Below are 22,683 nucleotides of genomic sequence, written 5' to 3'. Positions count from 1 at the left end.
GTGCGAGGAGTCACATGGATCTGTGGGGCTCAATCCTAATGTCCAGACTTGCAGGCTCATGGACTTGGTGGGCTCCAAAGGACTTTCCGCAGACTTCTCGAGTGTGTGCTTGAGGTGCAGACTTGACCAAACTTTGCAAAGAAATTTCCCACAATCCACAGCAGTTGTTATTATCAATAATAGAAAATCTATCATAATAATAATTGTCATAATAATAATAATAACAGACTGTGTAAAATATTTACTTTTGATGATATTTGTTTTTATCATATTTGTTGTAGAAGTTGACACAGTGAATCCATAACATGGATGCGTTTATTATTATGACTACGATTATGATTATTATTATTATTACTATGTGCTAAACTAGATGTGAAAAGGTTGTTTTTTGTGCGTCTACAGTGTGAAGGTCATAAATTGAGGATTTAATATGAATATACACTAATGCAGTTTTTAGCAGTTCATGTAAAGGGAAAATCTCACTGAACGCTGTAGAGCAGATCTACACATATCAAAATCATAAAGAGCCGTTTAAAAAAAACACTTTGAAATGAGTAACAGGGTTAAAAAGTTCAATTCATCTCCATGGAAACACTTGAGGTCTTCAGTCCCATCTCAGAGCGCATTTTATCCTCTTGTGGCCCAGCACCTGCATAGACGTGATGTGATGACAGTGAACACATCATGGTACATGTGACTGAAGTCCACAAAGGCTCCGTCCGCAAGTCCGGAGGGTGGACATTTGGATTCAACCTAAGTTCTTTTTTTTTTTTTACCACTGTAGTTTGCTATTTCAAAGTTTCATTTCATATTCTTGATGTTCCTCAACATGGAAACACTAGAGCCAAACATTTTACATATAGGCTTGTGTTCATGCCAACAATTTAAATCATTTGAACTTCTTATCTGAAAAAGTGTCTTTTCTGTCATTAACATGTGGTGGACTGCTCTCTATAGTGATGCCCATGAGCCTCAGGCACTGATGATATGGAAAATAAACCAATTGGAGAAAAGATTCTGACCTACCTAGTATAAAACATAATCTTTGGCTTTTTGTCACCATTTGCAGCAAGCATAATTTTTTTTTTAGCTTGAATCTCACTTGCACAGATGCTGCTTGGGAGTCATAACTGACTTCTGGCCTCATATTTTGACATATTTTTTTAGACAGGGAACCAGATACTGTCTACTGCAGTTTACTCCTCCTTTATTCTGAAACCCTTTAACCTTATGGTATTTACCAAATATTGTCTCTGCAGAAAACAGACAATGAATAGGACTTTTACTTTCAGAAATCTGGATGCACCAAAAGGTTTTCCTACTCCACATCTTTATGATATAAATACCCTATACTACATGTACATTTTATTGAAATTTGATTGTAAATTCAGGTGCTCCTTTAAAGCCTAAACAGCTGACTAGCTATAGTGCATAAACATGGCAGTCTCCAAGCCTCTCCAACAGTGTGGTGCACCTTTTGCAATATAAGTATCCTCTCTCTCCTCTCTCTTCTCAAACCAACTACTTGCTTTAAAAATGCAGCAATATGAAGGAAGCCAGTAACTTCAAGCATCTAGATTTTTTATCCATTTACATATTGGTGGGGTTTTCAGGATTTTTTCAGCACGTTGCTGCTGGCAGCTGTCTGCTGAGTCTGGACCGAAAACTTGCTGTCACTCTTCTGCTCTAATTCATGAACATCCTTGAGCTCCTTCCTACTGCAGGGCTGCACTGTAGGTACAACACACATGGTGTAATCCTCTGGGCTTTATGGATGAGAGATGATGCAACATACATGTAGAGTAGTTGTGCATACAGTACATGAATCATATTGTTCACAACTCAAACGTAACACCAGCTGTTACAGCCATACCACCCTGGGCATACCCGATTTTTTCTGATCTCGGAAGCTAAGCGGGTCGGGCCTGGTTAATAGCTGGATGGGTTCTGTAAGTTTTCTTGCCCCTGAATCAATGACAACATTTGTCATCTGAAAAGGGTATTCAGAAGAGTGAAGCGTAGTTGGAAGAAATCCAAACTAAAGGTCTATCTCCTCCGTCTGAAAGAATTGCTATTCCATGCTCAACCAAAATATCAAAGAAAGGAGAGCTGCCTACTTTGCAGGCCTAATTAACACAATCCTAGTTTCCTGTTTAAAACCACTGACCGGCTTGTAAACCCTTACCAACATACTGTATTTGCCTCTTCCCCAGTAAACTGTGAAAATGTTTTGTCTTCTTTTGTTGATAAAATCAATAACTTTCAATCTAATTCTAGCATTGCAACCGTGTCCTCTGATTCATCACTCTACTGTCCTACTCTCTTGTCTGATTCCTCCACTATCTCTTTGCACAAACTCATTGACACTTGTCCTGATGATTTGAAGATGGTGTGTGTCCAACCTATTAAAAAAACAACAACAAAAAAACCTGCCCTTCATCCAACCGAACCAATTAACTACAGACTCATTTCAAAACTACCATTCATCTCCAAAATTCTTCAAAAACAGTTCCTTAAATTCATTGAAGGACACAATGTTTTAATTAAGTCCAGACAAGCCAGACTGGAATTTAACATAGTACAGAAACGAGTGACAAATAACATCCTCATTCAGGCTGTGTATCCTGCTTCACTTAACAGCTGCTTTTGGTACTATTGATTACTCCATCTTTGTTGAATGTTTAAATAAATGGGTGGGTATCTCTGGCTCTGCTCTCGGACAGGAAGCTTCAGGTTGTCATGGACAACTTTCTGTCTTTAACTGCCCGTATACTCTGTGGAGTCCCGAAGGGTTCAATCTTTGGTCCAATTCTTCTCTCACTTTGCATGTTACCTCTAGGCAACAGGGTTAGTCAGTTCAATTGCATTTCTCACAACTGCTACGTTGATGACAAGCAGCTAGGTACCCTCCATGACTGCATGGCTACTATTAAGGAATGGATGTCATTCAATTCCTCCAGCTTCTCCTTATAGGTCCTAATTAGTTTGTCTCTGAAGTGAAACCCTGTATCGGCTTTCAATGTTAAACCATCATCAAGTAATGTTTGTAATCTTTGACCAAATTCTGAACTCTGACTCATACATAAACAAGCTTGTTGAAACCTGCTTTTTCCAACTCTGGAACATCCCTAAAATCAAATCAATGCTAACAATCAGAGATCTAGAATTTCTAAATTCCTAATAATTTGTTCAAGCCTTGACTACTACAATGCTCTTTTCTCCTGTCTCAGTCAAGCAGCCCTGTCCCACCTGCAACTCATGCAAAACGCTGCAGCCAGACTGCCAACCGTTGATCCCACATCACAGCAATTCTTGCATCCCTTCGCTGGCGCCAAATAAAGCATAGAACAGATTTTATGATACTAATTATCATTTATAAGTCCCTACATGGTCTTGCCTGTTCATTCATTTCTGAACTTTTGCATCCTGACTCAACCCAGGTCTTCCGACCAAGGTCTCTTATTTATACCCTACTCTCACTACAAATCCAAGGATGAATATACTTTTAGGGTCCCATCCCTGTGGATCAATCTCACCCACTCTGTTTGATCAGCTGAGTCTTTAAGAGGCTTTAAAAAAACTTCCCAAATCCCATCTCTACCAACTTGCCTTCCCTGCAAAAGGGTTGTAATTTATTTTTCTATCTCAAGTATAATACATATATTATTTATTTTTTATTTGTAAAGTTGTTTTAAAGGGTATATAAATAAAATCTTACTTATGTACTTACTTACATATTAATATTTCTGGTTCATATTGCAAAATATTAGTAACAGACTGAATAGGAGTGGACACACCATCACTTACTGAATATGTACAGTATCCACATCAAACAACATATTCTCAAAGTCAAATTTGCACAATACAACTCTTTTGAATACGAATCTTGAATAAAGTGATTTAAAGACTGTAACAATAACATTGGACTTTCCTTGTGTGTTGTACTTCTCCCTTGAGGGGAAACCCTGCAACAACAAACACAGGTAGCAGTTAATGTGGAAATGATGCAAAGCCTTATTTTGAGCATTTTCTGTACCTGTGCCAGTCCTTTAATGTTTCATTCACACACTTTTTTTTATTGAATAATGTATAAGAGGCAATTGTGTATTTTTTCTCTATTTATACAGTAGTTTTATTCATTATTCATGTGTTAAAGTCATTTCATGCACATGAACCATGCTGAACTGCAGCAAATCAAAACTGAGCTCCGCCTGCATAGTACAGCAGTACAGACCTGGGTGTTCCCTTTCAATGCACACACTTTTCATTCAATTCAAGTTCTGCTCTTCATACAATACGTTTGGCCACCACACCGCCTGCAGGTATCTCTGTAGATATGACCAATATATGCCCACAACTATGTTTCATTAAATGATGGTCCTTGGCTCCCTCCAATTTTATGATTATTCTTACCAATAACAATGTTTTCTTGACAACTGAAATCAGTCAGAGCTATATTGCAAAAAAACAAGACAAACCAGAGATTGTTTTTTTTCATTTAAACAAATGTTATTGTAGTGGCTAAACTGTTTAAAACAACATGAACTGAAAGCAACCTTTATTAAATGCCTTCCAGTGCAAATAAATATGGTGCTATTTGAGGCAGTGTGACCAAAAAAGATAAAGTATTACATAGCCATTGGTGTCTCTGCATGTTTCTCTGATAGTTTGTCATTTCCCATAGCAACAGATTCAAGGTATGCTGGAGTGTCAGAGCAGCAGTGATAATGTTATTGTTTACACATATGTTTGGATTAAGGAAGGCAATTTCTAATGTGACATTTAAATGACACGACTAATGAGACAGGCAGAGGGAGACAGAGAGAATGAAAGGGGAGCATAAAACAATAAAACGAAACAGAAACTTGACATATAGATAATGCATTTGCATGGATAACCAAGCCCTAACAGCTGCATATATTTTCATATAGGCCACGTCTCATTCCAGTCCTACATAGCTACTAAATGTGCTCCTCTGAAAAAATATATTACGTTCCTAGGTTAAATAATATTTAACCGTTACATACTGTTCATATTCTGACCCTTTACAGTATTCCCTCATAATTAATCTCTTTTACCTAACTTTTGAACTATAAATCTATGTTTCATTCATTAATCCTTAATTAAACTTTCAGAGAGAAAAGTGTATTCTTTAGGTTTTATGCTGTTTTTAATAGAGACAACACATTTACAATCACACGATGTTAAGGGTTTCCGAAGTCTGAATTGTAATATCAAGTGGAGATTTGCCACATTTAGCGTGTTAAGCATGAAATGTCCTCTTTGTATTTCCTCAAACAGCATGTCCCTGTTGAGCTGTGGAGGATGTGTAGTAGCCTAACCAAAAGAGGGACTTTGTCACTAAAAAGACAGCAACCATGAACGATACTTTTTCATTTGGACTGTTAAAGCTTCATATTAGTTTTCAGATAAACTTTTAAATAGTTTTTTTTACACAGAAAGAAGCTTGTAGTTTTGGCCCCCATCACTTACATTGTAAATGCATTATGAAGAGATGGATAAGAAGAATGATTAAGGCAAGAAAACCCTATTTCAGAATTCATGTTAAAAGACAGCCTTGAAAAAAAAAAGTGAAACGTTAACTTTTAACTTGCCAATTTATAACTAATGCTAAACACCTTTTTAAAAAGCTTTGGAGCGGTTGCACCTTTGTATTTAATGGACATATGAGAGGGGTAGGGAGCTTTTCCTCAAACTTCAAAGTTGCATGCAAATCTCATCAGCTTCCTCTCTTTCTCTCTTTTTTTTTTTTTGTACAATCACAGCCAACTATACGTGACTCAGCTGTATCTGCAGATATGACTTTGACTTTCTTGCCACTTTTTTTCTTTTTTTCAACCGACTACATTAACCGCAGGCACCATCATTAGATATCCCGCCCATAAAGCGTCACCGATTCAAACTGCAGCCGAGGCAGAGGCAGAGAAAGCAGGGAGGCAGGCTGATCACACACACTCACACACTGACGAGCAGAGAGAGAGAGAGAGAGAGAGGAGCACATATACAAGCGAGTGAGAGGTTGGAGATCCTTCAGTGGTTTTTCACTTGCATGAACGCAACTGTAGACCCCCCCAGGATCTAAAGATGTGGACAGAAGTCGGGAAGCTTGTGCTATTACATCTGCTGCTCATGGAGCTCCATTGCGTTAAAGGTAAGACACTTGTCTTTTGGCGAGGAGGTGCATTTGCATCGCATCACGGACGGGCAGCAGCGCTTTTTTGGAGGGGGATCGCTGCCCACAGAGAAACGACTTGTCTCTCATTGTAGTCCGCGTCCTCCTAAGTGCTGGGCTAATGTGCCTCACAAAGACTTCAGTCATCAAAGCGTGCATACAGCTGCACACACACCTGGATCGCCACTTTAGTCCGCCTGACAAATTGCGATCCGCGGTGACGTGAGGTGACAATACACGGAAGAAAAGATCCGTGCAGCCAAGCCAACACGTGTCTAAATGCAGTAGGTTGATAGGAAAGGCAGTGTGTTGTGTTGTGATGTGGTCACAATGTGTAGGTTGATATCAGCGCTTTGTGTTTGGTGTTTTTGTTGCAGCAGCTATATAAACGCTTTAAAATATTTCTCATCAGTGTTAAAGTGCCAGCAGGGTGGTAGCTATAAGCAGCCACGGTCGCACCAAAGTAGCCTATTGATACACAAACAAGCAAACCAACCAGAATGAATCACAATTAAAGGGACAAAACAGAGAAATGTAGTCATGGCAAAATTTGTGAAAAGCTGATGAACTCCTGTGGAATAAAATCTATCTAGTGGAAGATTTCAGAGCAAATCATAGCGATTATTCAGTTCACAAGCCTTAGTAATGAAAACAGGGAATAATGACTTGTTTGATAACAGCAGTGTCATATGTAATCTGTTTTAAAGCATATGTGAAACGTGGCAACTGTCCTAATTACAGTCTATGATGTATATGCAGGAAAAAGTGAAGGAAAACAACAGTGAAAACAGCTTATAGTGACTGTAGTTTAACTCTGTTTTGAAATCAGCTGTTCTTGACAAAGTCTTAACAAAAGCCCCTTTTGTGGAAATTGAATGGATATGGTTGTGACTTGTGATTTAAAAGTGACTTTATAGTGTTTGAATCACATTATGTTTTGCTCTGTATCCTCATTCGATAAAAAAGTGTCCCATTCTGTTTATTGACGTCTTTTTCTTTTTATGACATTATAGGAACTCATACAGAATCGGAGTGTGAAGACGGGCAGTTTCAGTGCAAGAACGGAAGGTGCATCCCAACCCTGTGGAGATGCGATGATGATGATGATTGCTCAGACAGCAGCGACGAGGAGAATTGTCGTAAGTAGCTCGCAGTTTTTGATGGTGCCTGTGTTTGTTGCCACATGGACCTGGGTGTCATGCATGTTACAAACACGAGTCTTCATCTCGGACAAGGACTCCGAAACATTTCAGTGTGTGACGGATCTCTGAAGTTGACACACATAAGATGTTACGTATCATTTGATGATATGTGCCTGCATTGTGCTGTTTTGATATGTTGTGGATGAAGTTATACTCAGAATAAGCTACTTTCACTTGCCAACTGGAATCTCCCTCTCAGTTGTTAGTCCGTCTAACATCAGTGCAGGACATGTTGATCCTGGATCACTGGTCAGGTCACATGGCTACAGGAATTTCTCATTTCTTACTCATTTCACTTCCTAAGAAATCCTTTGGCACAATGAAAGCTTTGGCCCCACTGGGTCACAGCGGGGCCATTTCATAATATTGTTATTATTAACTTTAACTTGTTGTGGCTGTGTAGAGATATTGTCATTCCTGTTATCAGGGAGACAGTTCACCGTGCTATGCTGTCTCATAATGGTTTGCTCATAATGGCTCTGCAGATATCTGAAAAAGGGTGATAAAAATGTGGTGTTACGTGTCATGACATCTCACTGCTGAGTAATGCAGCACGTACTAATGCCAGTACTGTGACTCTTAGATATGGCTGCTTAAAATCTGGCTGCTTTTCTGTTCTCAAGGGCGCCTATGTTTCTGTGGTTAGGCTGTTTTGTAATTGGGGTGTAAAATAGCACAATGCAAATACTATTATTGTGAGTCAAATATCATATTATGAAAGACCAATATCATGCGATACCGGTTGAACTGCCTCTGAATCCTCTCAGTTCAGGAAATTGCACGGACAACCATCCGAGTAATCATGGCTTATAAATTTGTCATGGTACTAATTGCTTGAATGGTTATATTAGTGGCCAATTGATTCATCGCTTATCTTGGGCACCAGCACACCAAACCCAAGACTCTCTCATCATGCACGCCCGCTGTGGTGTTGGCCGCTGAATATCTTGGGAGTTTCCCGCATGAACGCTGTGACATTTAACAAGCGAGTCTCATTGACTGGAGGGACTGATTGGGATTATTGGACATTTAGTGGGCAATACTTGATGGAAGTGGAATTAGATTTTAATGAACTCTTCTTCCCTCTGACAGGTGTGGTTCACTTTGTTGTCTGGTGTAAGTGTTGCTCAAAGAGAATGTGGAAATGGTACTTAAACCGCAAGATGACAGACTGTTCTTTCAACTGAGCCACTTTGTCTGTGGCAGAAATGTGCCTCTTTCTTCTCTCCTCATTCTTTTGCTATATATCCTCCTTGCTTCAGATGTGGTTGTGCTTTCCTCCTGGGCTTCTCTGTCACTCTCTCAGTCTCTTCCTCTGCTCTTTGTCTACCTTTATCCACTTTTTTCTCCCTTGCTGTGCCTTATACTCTCTTTTGCATTATCCGTCCATCGCTGCCTCTTTCCCTTCCTACCCGTCTTGTTCTGACTGCTCCCAACCCTCAGTCTGTGTTGGAAGTTGGGTGCTTCTTTCTAAAAACCTGTCCGTCTCACTTCCTCAGCATTGTAGCACCCACTAAGGGGTTTTCCTCCCCCCATTTTTAAATCTCCTGTGGGCACCTTGGCAGTGCGAATGCCAAAGAGGCTATGCCCACTCGTCTTACGCCCACAAAGAGCATCAGCTGACAGGTTGGTTGGAGATAAATCCAACAGCGTGACTCTGGTTGCCGGAGTGATGCTCAGTGGCTGGCAGCATGCCAGCCCTTCGAGCAGATGCCAGCACTGCCACTGTGCCCCCTCCCCAAAACCCAATATCACCAGCAGTGCTCAGCAGAGAGGAGGAGGAGGAAACTGAGGTAGAGAGGGAGGAGGAGAAAAGATGGGGCAGGTTTGTTTGAAATGAACAGGACGGTGTAGAACAGAACTGGTGAGAAAATATGAACAAAATAATTTGGGAGAATGGGTAGGGGGGCAAATGGAAAGAGGAGGAGCTGTTGAATTGGGATAGGCTGGTCTTCGCAAAGCCAACAAACAAGTTTGCTTCACTTTTGGTGGTGTGGTGTAGGGCACATTAGGCTTCGGAAAGGTGTCATGTAATTAAGGCTTTATATGACTTACATTGACATCCCTCCAAGACTACGATCCTGCAGCCTTTGGCTATCATTAGTCTTTTCAAAATGAAAATACACAGTGACTAGTCATGGCTGGATAATGAGATCTGTCATGACAATTTGTCACATTTACCTTGATATTAATGAATGCAATGATAGCATTCGTGTGTACAAATATTCAGATAGCTGCTTCAATTTTTTAGCTGGTGCTGACCGTATTAGCTAGTGTCTGTGCACAGTCAAAAATAATTTGAGTGAGGAAATTCCACTCTAACATCACTGTACAATTGCAAGTGGACTGACTCTCTCGTTAATTGTGTCGCATCAGTTTTTCAGGAGTCACATTCTCCCAGTTTAACTGTCATTAATGTCATAACGGTAATTAAAGCATATCAACTCAATGGTTTTGAACCAGGATTTTCAGTATTTGGAGCAAATGTAGCTCATGAAATAGAAGTTGTGCCAAATTTACCAGGTTACATATGCTATTTCACATATTTAATCAACATAACGTAAGTTCTGCTGCTATGTCTGTACTTATTTTTGCTATGTATTGAGCATCTGTGGCACAAATATTTTTTTGGATACATTTCATAGTAAATTATCTAATTTTAAGATTGTAGATTGAGTGTCTGCAACTGTGTATTCAGGTAAATATAAGTATTGGATCGGACTCAGTATAATTTATAGGACTCAGAACAGGATCAGGGCCAAAAATACTTGATTGGACAATCCCAAATATTGAATTTCTTATGTTTGACCAGATAAAAATTGTACACTACTGGACTAGACATCTAAACTCACTTGGTTGGCTGGTTAAATGTCTAAATAGATGTCACTTGTTCTTTGCAACATGGGTGCATTTGATTTGGAATTTATGTAATTTGAAAGTCTAAAGTAAACCACTGGAATTGGTTGACTTAATCAGATCATTTGGGAAATGTGAGTGTTGAAACATGGTGTGACATCAACTCTATACACTACATTAATGAGTCGTGTTGTTACTTTGTTGATGTCATCCCTCTATACTCTGTTTAGGAAAGGATGTACATCTAAACACACCAGACATGAGTATGTTAGATACATCCAGGCCGGATATAACTCTGTTTGTATATATGTGAGTATCTGCAACAGTAAAAGTCAGATCACCCATGTCTTTGCACACACACACACACACGGAGCCCTCTTACAGCAGGGGTTAACCCTATAGCATCCCCCCTCTAGCAGCTGTATTAGAATAAGTCCTGGTAGATTGGGTTGTCTTTTATACCTTGTCTCTCCTTTATTTCATTCCCTCGTCCTCGTCCTCGTCCTCGTCCTCCTCCTCCTTCTGCTCCTCTCCTTCCCTCTCCTCCATTCTCAACATGCCTCTTGGTAGATTCCACTCTTGTTGCCCTGGGAGACGGTAAAGTGGTGGTGATGGTTGTGGTGGGGTTTTTGTGCATGTGTGTGCTCTCTTTGTAGTGAACGCACCACTGCTGCACACATGTAAGCCTATGCGTACAAACGGCATCTCTCCACCTCTGCACGTCTCTGTTTGACCTATATTTCATTTGAGGAACGTACAGAAAAAAAGGCCTTATCATTTTACAGTGGATTTAAGTGGATTTAAACATGCCTAATCCAAAGTGCCACTGTAAAAATCATCTCATATTTCAATCTCATTTTAGCTTTTAATTGTTCTCTCCCTCTAACGTCGCTGTAAAGAGTCTTCTCCTCCAAATGGCCTTGGTCATACTGCACTGTAAAAACATTTCACTAGCGATGATAAACACAGCGCTAAAACATAACTGATAGGATAATGAATTTTATGTAATTGAACCCAAAATGAACCCTAAAAAAACCCTTTTTGCAGCATTCAAAAGAAAGATGGGATGGAAGGAGAATACATAGGGTGGGAAGAGAGTTATTGTTGTAGTCATTGTGCGTAAATGTAGTGTGTGTGTGTGTGTCGCAGCAGTACAATGAGTCTGAGCAGGTCTAAGAAGGGGAGCGTCTCCTCAGCGGTCTGAGACCAGCTTCCCATAGAGGAGACATCACAACACATTACACGCCACTACTCTGTGTGTGTGTGTGTGTGTGTGTGTGGGTGTGTGAGTGTGTGAGACTCTCTCTCTTTCTGTCACACCCTAACACACACACACACACACACACACACACACACACACACACGACACCGTAATAAGACTGCAGAGAGGCGCTTCAGGCATAAAAGGCATTGTACTGATAGGCTCACAAAAACACATTTTTGTCACCTGCTGACATATATACACACACACACATACACACACACACACTGCTCTCTGTAGCACAGCTGGGGTCAGACTTCTAATGGGAGTATGAGGTCAAGGGGACCAGTAGCTTAATCAATTATACCCAAACACACACTTACTCAAAAATACACACAATGAGTGTGTAGTAGCAAGGCAGCACTCGCATAGATTAAAATGAGAGACACACTGCTTTGAAAGGGACAACACACACACAACTATTTGAATAATGGGGTCAACACTAACACTGAACAGGTATACTATTTCTAAACATAAGTAAATATACACACACAGTACGTTTTCTGTATTGGACTAAGGATATGGTGTGTCTGTGTGTGTGCATGCGCATATATGTGTTTTGTTAATATGTGTGTGAGGGGTGGACGCAGCTGCAGTGCACTAGTCTCCAGAGAAAAAGACCCTCTGCTGTGTTCTGTGATGACTGAGGCACTTTGGGATTTGTGTTCTTCATCTTGTGTGTGGAGAGAAAGCATCTTACGGACACATGACAACACATAGGACACGAACAATGATGATCATTTGAGTTTATTACAACTTGGGTCACATTTTGTTAGTTTTGGACAGTTTTCCTATGCGATGAAGGATTATTACAGGCATTTTGGATAGGCTCACCCAAGTCATTTCTATAATCAGGCCAAATTGTTGGCTTGTTTACAACTTGTCTGATTGTGTGACTGCGCCTGTTTCTCGCCTTGCTGGACTTTGATGTAGCAATAAGTTCCCAAATCTCAGCAATTAATTTGACTATTAGGGTTGGAGACCAAACTCTGTACTTTTAGGGATACCGTCCAAATTATGTTGGTATTATCGAGTATCTTTTTAAAAAAATGTTTATGTTATATCAATATGTTCCAAATTTCGGTACCTTGAGAGCAGGTTTATTGCGAATACAAATAAATATTGATAAGATTGATTATGAGCCTTTTAGAAAAATCCCTCCTAGTTCACCAACACACGTGCATCTGAAATTTCTCTGCTCTGTTCCTATTTGTACTTTAGGATATTTGCCTTATTTGAATGTTTCCTGATTGCATTCAGTTGTATAAGAGCCGTGTTACGTTACTGCCGATGAAAACGCTTCCATGTGTTTATCGCTGAGTTAGTGGAGCTTCGTTAGCGGAGCTTCGTTAGCGGTGCTATTCTTCAATAAAAACAAGTCAACACAAAATCTGGAGATATTTGAAGCTATGTGTTCAGCAGATCAGTTAGAAATAGTGCAGAGCTGAACATTACAAGTAGAAAAAGCCACAGTGAGATGTTTGATGGAGAGCTGCAGACGACAGGCTCTTAGTGGATTTTTGGCAAACAAATCTATAACAGGACCCTAAGGCCCTGATCAGACAGAGCACTTTTTAGCAGCCTGTGGTGGATTTTTGTAATTGTTTTGAATGAGAGTGAAGCTTTTTGCTCGCTGCTTTTGAGTTTCTGAGTGCTGTGTGTTTTACGCTCTTTACTCCTCAGGTTTTTTGCAAGCGCGCCATGAATGCCTGCAGTTGAAAAAACTTAAAATATTTCCATTGTACATCAGTTTCTCCACTGCCCTACACTAACCCTCAAAGTTACACTATAGTATGTTAGATGACTGTGGGAAACTAATTCTGTGCAAAGTTAGGAAATGGGAACTTATGGCAGCCCTGAAGCTAGATGCTGAGGCTCTGCAATGCTGACAGTTCTGTGTGGGAGTTTTGTAAATCATCACATTAAATAAACAAACTGCTTTTAATGATGAACTATTTTCTCTGCCTCCTAATTAAGGGAACATGGTAGGTAATGACTACAGTTTGTGAAATTCCTGGTTGTTCAATAGGAAAAGCAAGAAAATAAATAATAGTTCTTCATGCACACACCAATAAATTAAAACAAATAAACATCAGGCTTCTTATTTTAGATAACGCTTTTCTCTATTTTTCTGCGCTTTGTTGATGAATTATGTGTGTCATGATGTATTCCATAAAGATACAATATTAAACACAATCAAGTAGACATGTTATCACATGCAGCACACTATTCTGACAAATAACAAGCCCAAAATGAGCCAGGGCATCACCTTTGTCAGATACTGTATCATGCTTTACCAGCTAACAATACCTGGTATGCTGAATAGGTGTTGGGTGCAGTGGTGCAAAACAGCAGCAGGGTAATTTTAGCTGAGGTCAGTGCTGGCCTGAGGCATTTGCTCTCTCTGTATGTCTCTCTCTGTCCATCTATCTTATCTGTCTTGCTCATTTCTTGCCCACTTGCTATTTATTGCTCTCATCTAACTTCCTTTTCCTGCATCTGTTATCCCGATCTTTCCGTCTTTTGCCTTTTCTCTGAGCCTTTGGAGCAATGCCTTTGTTTTGACGTGAAGGGCAGGGGTATGGAATACAGCACAGCTACGAGGAGGCAGCAGACGGTGTGTGTGTGTGTGTGACAGAGGGGAAAGTGAGAGTGCACTGCCCATCTACATACTTCTAATCCAATTAGCGAGTGTCTCAGCGGGTGAGAATCTGTACTGTGAGTAGTGAGCGTGTCAGAGAAGGAATTACTGAGTTTTCCTTTGCCTAAGGATGCATTTCTCTGTGTTTGTGTGTGTTGATAGAATACAAAACAGCCACATTGTCCTATTTCTTTGGCTGTTTACTGTATGTCCATCTCCTCCACTGCTTGCTTCTTCTTATTAACAGAACAAGATTTTCTTAAAACTTCTCCTTTTTTTTGTTTCTTGCAACACCTTCTTTGATTTTACTTTCACTCCCAACTGCTGGGTTCCTTTATAGAGGAAATTGAGAAAGTATCAAATCAGCCAACTGGCAGATTGATAACATTTTTTAAAATATCAAGCTTTTTATGGCTTCTGTTTTGGATTGTTACCTCGAGGGATGGTACAAACTCATCACATAACAGTACAAAGTATCTTTGAAATGTCGATTTTCTTCCAGCAATATTTTAATGTACCACTCATTAGTTGGTACGCTTGAATGATGCCAAGTTTATTTCTGTCTTTTGATAAAAGCAGAAATTACAGCTGAGAGTACTGGCTTGAACTATACTAATCACTTCTTAAAGTTGCTCTAATCAGTACTTTTATATTAACAGTGGATCAGTGTACAGTGTGCTTGTAGTGATAACCCTCTCAGTTCCACGTAGCATTTTAGCATCTTTCAGCTCATTGTTTTGGTTTTATGGCTTGTTTTGGTTCACTCTCGCTGATTTCACCAATGTTGTTTGCAGATGCAGCAAACTGCTGTTTTCAGTGAGCGGTTCTGATTAACCCTCTCCTGCCTGGCAGACAGAAAAAGTTAGTCATTATCTGGTGAACATACTGGAGCGATTAGAAGCTAAAGAGCCAGATATTTCCCTCAGAAGTGGGTGGAGACCAAAAAAACGAATGGACTTAAATTCATTTGTTGTCCTCAAACATGACTCTGAAATAAATATATTGCTCTGTGTGTGCTGGACACCATTTCATCTTAATATATTGATAATGATACGGTGGTGTTGTGTTTACAACTTGAATTCGAAAAAGCAAATGTGAAAACTTTAATGAAGTGATTGCAGTTTGAAATCCTGTTTTTAAAAAAGTGTTAGATAATTCATATAGAGTATTTTACCGAGAATAACTGATAACGTATTAGTCAAACTGCACATTAGAGCTTGGTGATATGGAAAAAATCAAATATCATGATAATTAGGACCAAATACCTCAGTATAGATATTGCAACAATATTGTAGTGGTGCCATATTGGTGTTTTCACTAAATATTTACACCATGAGATTTTTGATAAATAATCACCAGTAATGTGGATATTATGACTAAGAGGATAAAGGCAAGTCACTTTACTGTAATGCACCCTTTTAAAAGCAGGAAAATACATCACTTATGCCATATCACTGTTACAATAACCAAAATCTAAGATGATATCTAGTCTCATATGATGATATAATATTGATTTTTGCTGAGCTCTACTGCCCATAACACCTACAGTACACTCACATTCACTTTCTCAGATGCACACACATAAACAAAGCAGTGTTCATCGCTGCTACTTTTACCTGTGGAACAATGTGGGTGACTCTGTTCATACCACAAGTGCTTCTGGCCTGATGAATGTGGCAGAAAAGTAATGGATGCTTATAAACAATTCAAGGTTAGACATTCAGTGAACAGAGATAGTAGGAGTTAGTGAGAGACGTCAATGGACTGACGGAAGCGTTGTGCACAAAAGACGAAAGCAAGATGCTTTTATTTCTAAAAGTTATACTCCTGTCTTGTATTCAATACTTTTGTTTTTTTTCTCATTTTCTCTTCATCCCTCATCCTTCCCTCCCTCTCCCCTCTGTCTTCTGTCAGAATTAGCTCGTCCGCTCTCTACAGATTACCTTACGTTGTTTGTCTGCTTTGCTCTGCTGCAAAGTCACTTATGGTTCAAAGTCAAACTCCGATAACATTACAATCCCTTTTCCCTTCTGCATGTGTTAGCTAAGTGTCATGCGCGTGTGTCTCTTTGTGCCTGGTGTTGTTCTGTTGTGCTGTTGTTACCCCCCCCCCCCCCTGTTTGACAGGGTATCATGGCATTAATCCCCGGCACAGATTAACCGAATATCTTCATGTGCCTCCATTTTATTATTTACATTTGCTGTAATCCTGTTTTTCACCTCTCTCTCTCTCTCTCTCTCTCTGTCGCCTGGCATACGTAGTCAGGGAGCGGTGTATGAAACGACAACTAAGAATGCTGATGAATAAAACATGGCTGCTAATACCAGTCTGTTGGGCTGACGCAGAGATAGAGCCCTTGAGTGCCGCATGTCAAAAGTTTTCATGAGAAGTTTTACATGAAAGTTCAGGAGTTCAGTCTGGCTCACTTTTCTGATGATGATAACTCAAAGTCTTTCCCCTGTTCTGTTTCATTTCTTCCTTAATTTGTTTCTTTCTCTGTTTTTATTCGTCTTCTCTCTTTTTGTGTTGCCTACCATTTTTCTTTCCTGTCCTCTCTGTCTCTGTCTACGACCAGAAAACTGTCGGCTTGTTCAGTTTGATTCATTAGATCCTACCGTGTCTCACTGCCTCTTGTCAAATAAAACAGGAAATTTTCCACCCACCGTGCCACTGAAGCAGTAAATCATTTCGGTAAAAGCAGGAGTTTGGGTTCTGGCAAATTTGGTGTGTACCTGTGTGTTGGTAAAAAATTGTGTCTTTGTGTTTGTTTGTTCCCAACACCTGCTGAGCGACAGAATTTATAAAAAAAGAGACTTTGAAAGTGTCAAAAAAGGGAGGAAAGTACATATAATCTCAGATGTCAAATTTATATATCTGCATCATTAAGCAGAATAAAACACTCCCTGATACAAATGCTAAAAATAAATCGTAATAACACTGACTGTGCTGCCGTTTTACAAATCGGAAGCTCAGAAGCTGAAATTCAGGGCTTTTAATCATCTACTGTAAATGTCATAATCACAGCCAGTGAAATATTGAATTAAAGCCACCATTGTTTCCAATCAGGATCTATTAAATCTCTCTGCATAGTGAGAAGTCATTGCTTTCTTCAACAAAATTAAACTTGAATTCAAGGATAATTTCTCATAAAACATTTATGGTTAATTTATGTGTGGACCATGACTGAAGTTGCTTCTGTCAGTAACTATGTAGCACACGACAAACCAACAAACAAAGGAAGTTGAGGAAAAGTTTTTTTCTTCTTCTCTGCTTTATATTTTCTCCTAACCTAGCCCTTATCTCTCTCTCTCACTCTCACTCTTACTCTCTCTTTCGCTCCTCATCCCCTTCCCCACACCTGTCTTTTGAATGAAGCTGTTTACATAGATTACACACGTGTGCGCACACACACACACACACAACATATCTCCTTCATACACCGCCTTGCCAGCACCTAATCCCGGGAACGGGTATTTTTACCTTGAGGGGATTTTGCTTGTCATTCGTTGCAGGATGGCGTGGAGAGGTGGAGGTGGTATGGGGGAAATCACTCTTTGATGATATAGCTACTGCTCTGTAATACCAGTAATCAGAAAGAAGGCTGGTGTGAAAATATCTCACACACACACACACACACACACACACAGCCAGTGTTTTCCGGATACATACACACACCGCTGATGTAACGCTTCTACCTGCAGCATGCATCATTACCACAGTGCACTATGTCAACATGAAGGGGCTGGAGAGAGATTAAAGGACGAGGAAATACTGAGGAAACCAATGTTAAGGACCTTTTTTTCCCACTGCTGATTGAGCAGGAAAAAAAACATTTCCTGATTATCCTCTGAAACTTCCGATAAAATACCCTTCCTCCTTCCATGGAGTAATGATCTGGGAATTATTGAAAGTGTGTTTGAAGTAAAAAAAAAAAAAAAAAACCCTGATGTGCTGTGCTTGCTGGAGAAGCATCAGGAGTCTCTTGGGACATAATGACGTGCAAACTGTACTTCAGCTATTGCGGATGTTGGCTTCTATGCAAAGCTTTCAACACTCAGTTTGAAGATGCTAACGCTGACCGGATGAGCCAAATGTAGAGAAAAAGCCAGCAGATTCTAGTTTGAGAAAGGATTTTCTATCTGCTGTGCTTGTTATGATGTTAAGAAAAGTAGATTTTCATCAGATCTCCTTTCCTGCTCCGTCCTGTCCCTCCATCCTCGCCTCCCTCAAGGTCTCTGTCTGTTTTGTCTTTTTTGCCTCCTGGCATGTGTTCAGTCTGTTTAACCAATGACGAGTGTCCCTCTCTGTGTGCCCTCTGCTCCTCTGCACCCTCCACCCCCACACCCTATTATGTGTCATTGGAAGCAACGCTTGAAGGTTTGGAAGCAGGGTGACGCCTTCTCAATGGACCCTGAGAGGCTCCCTTTCTCGCTCTCGCTCACGCACACATATACACAAAAAAAAAATCGCACTTAAACATATGCATTGACAATCCGTTTTGTGTGTGTGTGAGCATAATGAATAGTGCTGTGTCCTTGAATGTAGAACAAGGACATTATGCTGTTGGGTTGAATACTCTTTGGAAGAATGTTCATACTCGTTTGCATTCTTGTTTTTTATCACTTTATCTGCCTTCACATAAACGCGTATTTACATCTATTTCATATTTGTGCCAATATGAAATATTTTGACACTTAAATTCTGCATTTAGTTACAAAGAAAAACTGAAAAAGAATTAAATACATTTCTCTAGCTTGAAATTTTCAGGTTTAGTTATGTTCTGTATCTCACCATAGTAAAAAGAAAACAACTTTAAAAAAATGTGATTTAAAACAAGGAAAACATTTTTGATTAACCTTCTTACTCCATCCCCAAGCACCTTTTTAAACATTTGTTGGTCCAAGCTGGTCGAACATAGAAGTATGCTTCGTGAGTTATTTTTTAAATTAAATTATGACACGTCCAAACCAGACCCTCCACAACATGTTCACATACACACACTCCACTCTGCATGTACGTAGAGACCCAGTGACCCAGTTGTGACAGGAGGCGGTAGTTTAGTGTAATTGGCCCGTGGTGTTGCTACTGTGATGTTTTTCCTGTCTTTATTGGCAGCATTCCACCTCTCATTGCCCTGACAAGGTTGCTTTGGTCCACTTCGCTCTGCGTAATAATGCTTTCATAAATGATCAGACAGCTTAATTAAATCCTGACAGTCTGTGGAGATGTTCTTTGTACCTTTTTACATTGCACTTTTTTCCCACATCCTACAACGAAACATGAATTGAAGGGGAGCATCACAGCACTTACCTGGTGTTTGAATGTTAGAGGCTCCTGATTAGCCATCTGTTGAGGAATCATATTAAAATTATATGAAGTGCGAAGTCTATTGTCACTTGAATATGACTTTATAAACAAGTTTTTGTCAGAGTGGACCACCCCTGCTCCCCCAAAATAGCAAAAGTGAAAGGCTATTTTGTGGGGAAAGACGATGTCCTTTTTCTTTTGTGTTAAGGTATTGATCCCCCTGACTGTGAATGAGAGAGGTGAGTGAAGGTGAGTGGCAATCAAAGCAGGCAGCATGTTGTTTTCTAAGATGGTCACGAGTCTTACTTACTTGTACACATCTCACATCTTTACACGGTTCACCAGCATTTTCACTCAAGAGGTTACCCGAACTGGTGGCTGTGTGTAAGACAAAACATGACGGGGAAAGAGGAGTTTAATGTAAGTTTCTGCAAAAAATGGTATTCATAAATAGATTCTTACTATAAGGTGTCTGTGATAGTCCAACAAAATGACTGTCTATTTTTTTTATTTTTTTCAGGCAACTGCCCCTGTCCTTTGACACAACTCAGCATGAGCTCAGTTCTCACTTTAAGTGCTCAATAATTGCAATTTTACTGCCACTTGCCTTTTTGTTCTACCAGCGATGGGCTGAGGGAGGGAGAGACAGTCTCACGTTGCCGTCCGTAATTAAGACCCCTCACAGTTTTTCCTGATTAATTCTATTCACTTCTGGCTTCTTCGGAAAGTCATGAATATTGAAATGGCACAATGTCTTCCTGTCAAAAGGCCCAGACTTCATTTACCCATAATCCAATTTGTTAAATGCCACAAAACAAAGACGGGAGAAGATTTCACCCTTCAGGATAAGTTTTGTAATGCAAAGAAACATTTGGTGCATAATTGTGCGTTTGCATTTCTGTACGTGAGCATGACTGTTTTCATCTGAGCACACTCGAGACACAGCGATCCGTTTCTAATCAAAAGATGCTTGCACCTGTTAAAGACTTCAGATGAAAGACAAACAGATGTTTAATGCTCTAAACTTGAAAGGCTGAGTTAAAGTTGGATAACTTAAGTATGTCAGAGGCTGAAATGGCCAGATACATGAAAACGAGCATGTGATATGAGGGTAAAATAGATTGTCTTTTCTTACATGATTGGGAGATTGATGGACTGGTGATATCGGCATGGACAGATAAGAAAATTATAGATAGTCTCGCACATCAACAACAGCTGGTTTCATATATGGATTACTATAATCTATATCAGAAACCAGCTGAACTCTGTTGCAAGAACTATGACTTTAATCATCCTCTAGATTTCTTCCAAAATGCATCTTTGGTCATTTCTGTTTTTTGCAATGTTCCTCACTATGGAAATTCACCACTATTAATATTACTAGTGCACTCTTAATTGTACTATTCACTACTGTACCCTTCTCAGGTTTTGTGTAGGATTGCAACAATTGGGTGTTAAGATTATTTTTTTTAATAACAATTAATCTGTTGACTAATCTAAAGATCATTTAGTCTAGAAAAAGTTTGAAACAAGAGAAAAATATTCAAGGTTATATTTTAGAATTGCATCAAAATCCCAAATATGTATTTTTATGTCATATTAAGCAAAGAATTTCAGCACATTGTCACATTTAAGAAGCTGGAACCATTAGCGTTTGTGTATTTTTTGGTTTAATCAAGTTGAGCTAAACGGTTAAATTATTATCAAAATTATTGATTTATTTTTTCTCAAATCAGTATAGGTCATAGTTTAAAAAACACATGTACATACGTATGTTTGGTATGTGAAGTGTTTTCATTGCTTGCCAGAGCTAAATCTGCAATTGGCAGTATTCTATCATGTTAATTAGGAGCGGCTGTTGTCGGCCAATGGCAGTCATACAAACACCTGATCTCGGGTCACTTGGCAAAATGATGTTTTCCTGCTATACTAACAACCACTTTCATTCACAATCTGTTTAAAGTTTTTTTTTTTTCTTTGGCTGTCCCTTTGTTCTATCGTGTTGGTAAATATTGCAAAAATGGGTGAACTCTATAAGATGCTGCTACAGGAAGCAATAGGGACTGACTCTGTGTATGTGTGTGTGTGCGTGCGCATCTGTAAGTCTTTGTTGATATAATTTATTACATCAGCAGCACCAAGTCTCAAGAGGGCATGTGGAGATGTGTTCAAAGTTATCAACCCCCTGCTAATTGATTTCAATGAATGGCACATTTATACCTCACTTAGTAAATTACACCAACATGCAGTTGGAGGTGTGTGTGTGTAGTGTGTATTTAGCTCTGCATGTGTGTGTCTGTGTGTCGGGGGGGCTACAGTGGCAATCTGTACAGAGTTTTTTTTTTAATGAGATCAATGGTTTCCTTCCTGTATCCCCAGATGGTCATGGTAGTAGAAGGTGTGTGTGTGTGTGGGGGGGGGGGGGACCTTGGGCAGATAAATCTTTAATCATTTGCTTGCTCTCATGTTTCATTTAATTGCCACCCTAAATCCATAAAAGAGATGACGGCATTGTGCTTGTGTGTGTGCGTATGAATGTGTGGGTGTTTCATAAATAGCATAACTGTAGAGATGTGATTATATATGTGTGTTTTACACTACAAATGATACATACATCTAGGTCAATTTATTTGTGTTAACTGCACATATGGTAGCAAGCATTACATCTGTATTCAACATGCTCTATATTTGTGTGTGTCATGGTTTTGTTTTCTTTTGTGTTGTACAGACATTTATAATACAAATGCTGTACATGGCAGAGCTCTCATTCATGCTTTCACAACACCATCTATTTCCCAGAGTATTTCTTAATATTCCTGTTCGGTATGTATGTCAGTATTTCAGAGAAAGCTGTTGGTTTCATGACCTGCTCCATTTACTGTTTCATTGTTTGTCTAGTACATTATGTATGTGTTTATATTTGTGATATGCCTTTTTAAATCTCTACCGATTGAAGTAGAAGAGACGGTTGTGCATGTGTTTGGATGCATATGTACTTGTGTGGGAGGTAGGCTAAATTTCTGGCTGCAGTCCGCTGCTTAGGTCCTTTATTTACCTTGTGCATCTCTCTTTAATCTGAGAGTGAGACACAAGACTTCCCTACAAAAGTTGGTTTTGCTTTCCTTCCCTCGCTCTGTCTCTCTTTCCTTTCCCTTCATTTTAAACCATGCTCTGTCTCATCCCTCTCTCCCTGGTGCATGCTTTTTAATCAACAGCAAGAAAT

At 39.5% G+C, this 22,683-nt stretch overlaps 1 protein-coding gene across 1 annotated transcript in view; it reads left to right on the top strand.

Annotated features, from left to right (window-relative positions):
• The first annotated feature begins 6,105 nt into the window (after positions 1-6,105).
• The window catches only part of lrp8 (low density lipoprotein receptor-related protein 8, apolipoprotein e receptor), a 166,082-nt gene continuing 149,504 nt past the window's right edge, over positions 6,106-22,683 (top strand). Inside the window, exons 1-2 of the mRNA XM_062424911.1 lie at positions 6,106-6,172; positions 7,207-7,332. Coding sequence (XP_062280895.1) covers positions 6,106-6,172; positions 7,207-7,332 — 193 coding nt within the window. The remainder of the gene's footprint in view (positions 6,173-7,206; positions 7,333-22,683) is intronic.

This window comes from Scomber scombrus, chromosome 8 (assembly GCF_963691925.1).
Source record: "Scomber scombrus chromosome 8, fScoSco1.1, whole genome shotgun sequence".
In the NCBI taxonomy this organism is placed as follows: Eukaryota; Metazoa; Chordata; class Actinopteri; order Scombriformes; family Scombridae; genus Scomber; species Scomber scombrus.
The sequence above is the reverse complement of the archived record's forward strand: the minus strand, read 5'-3'. Positions and strand labels throughout refer to the sequence as shown.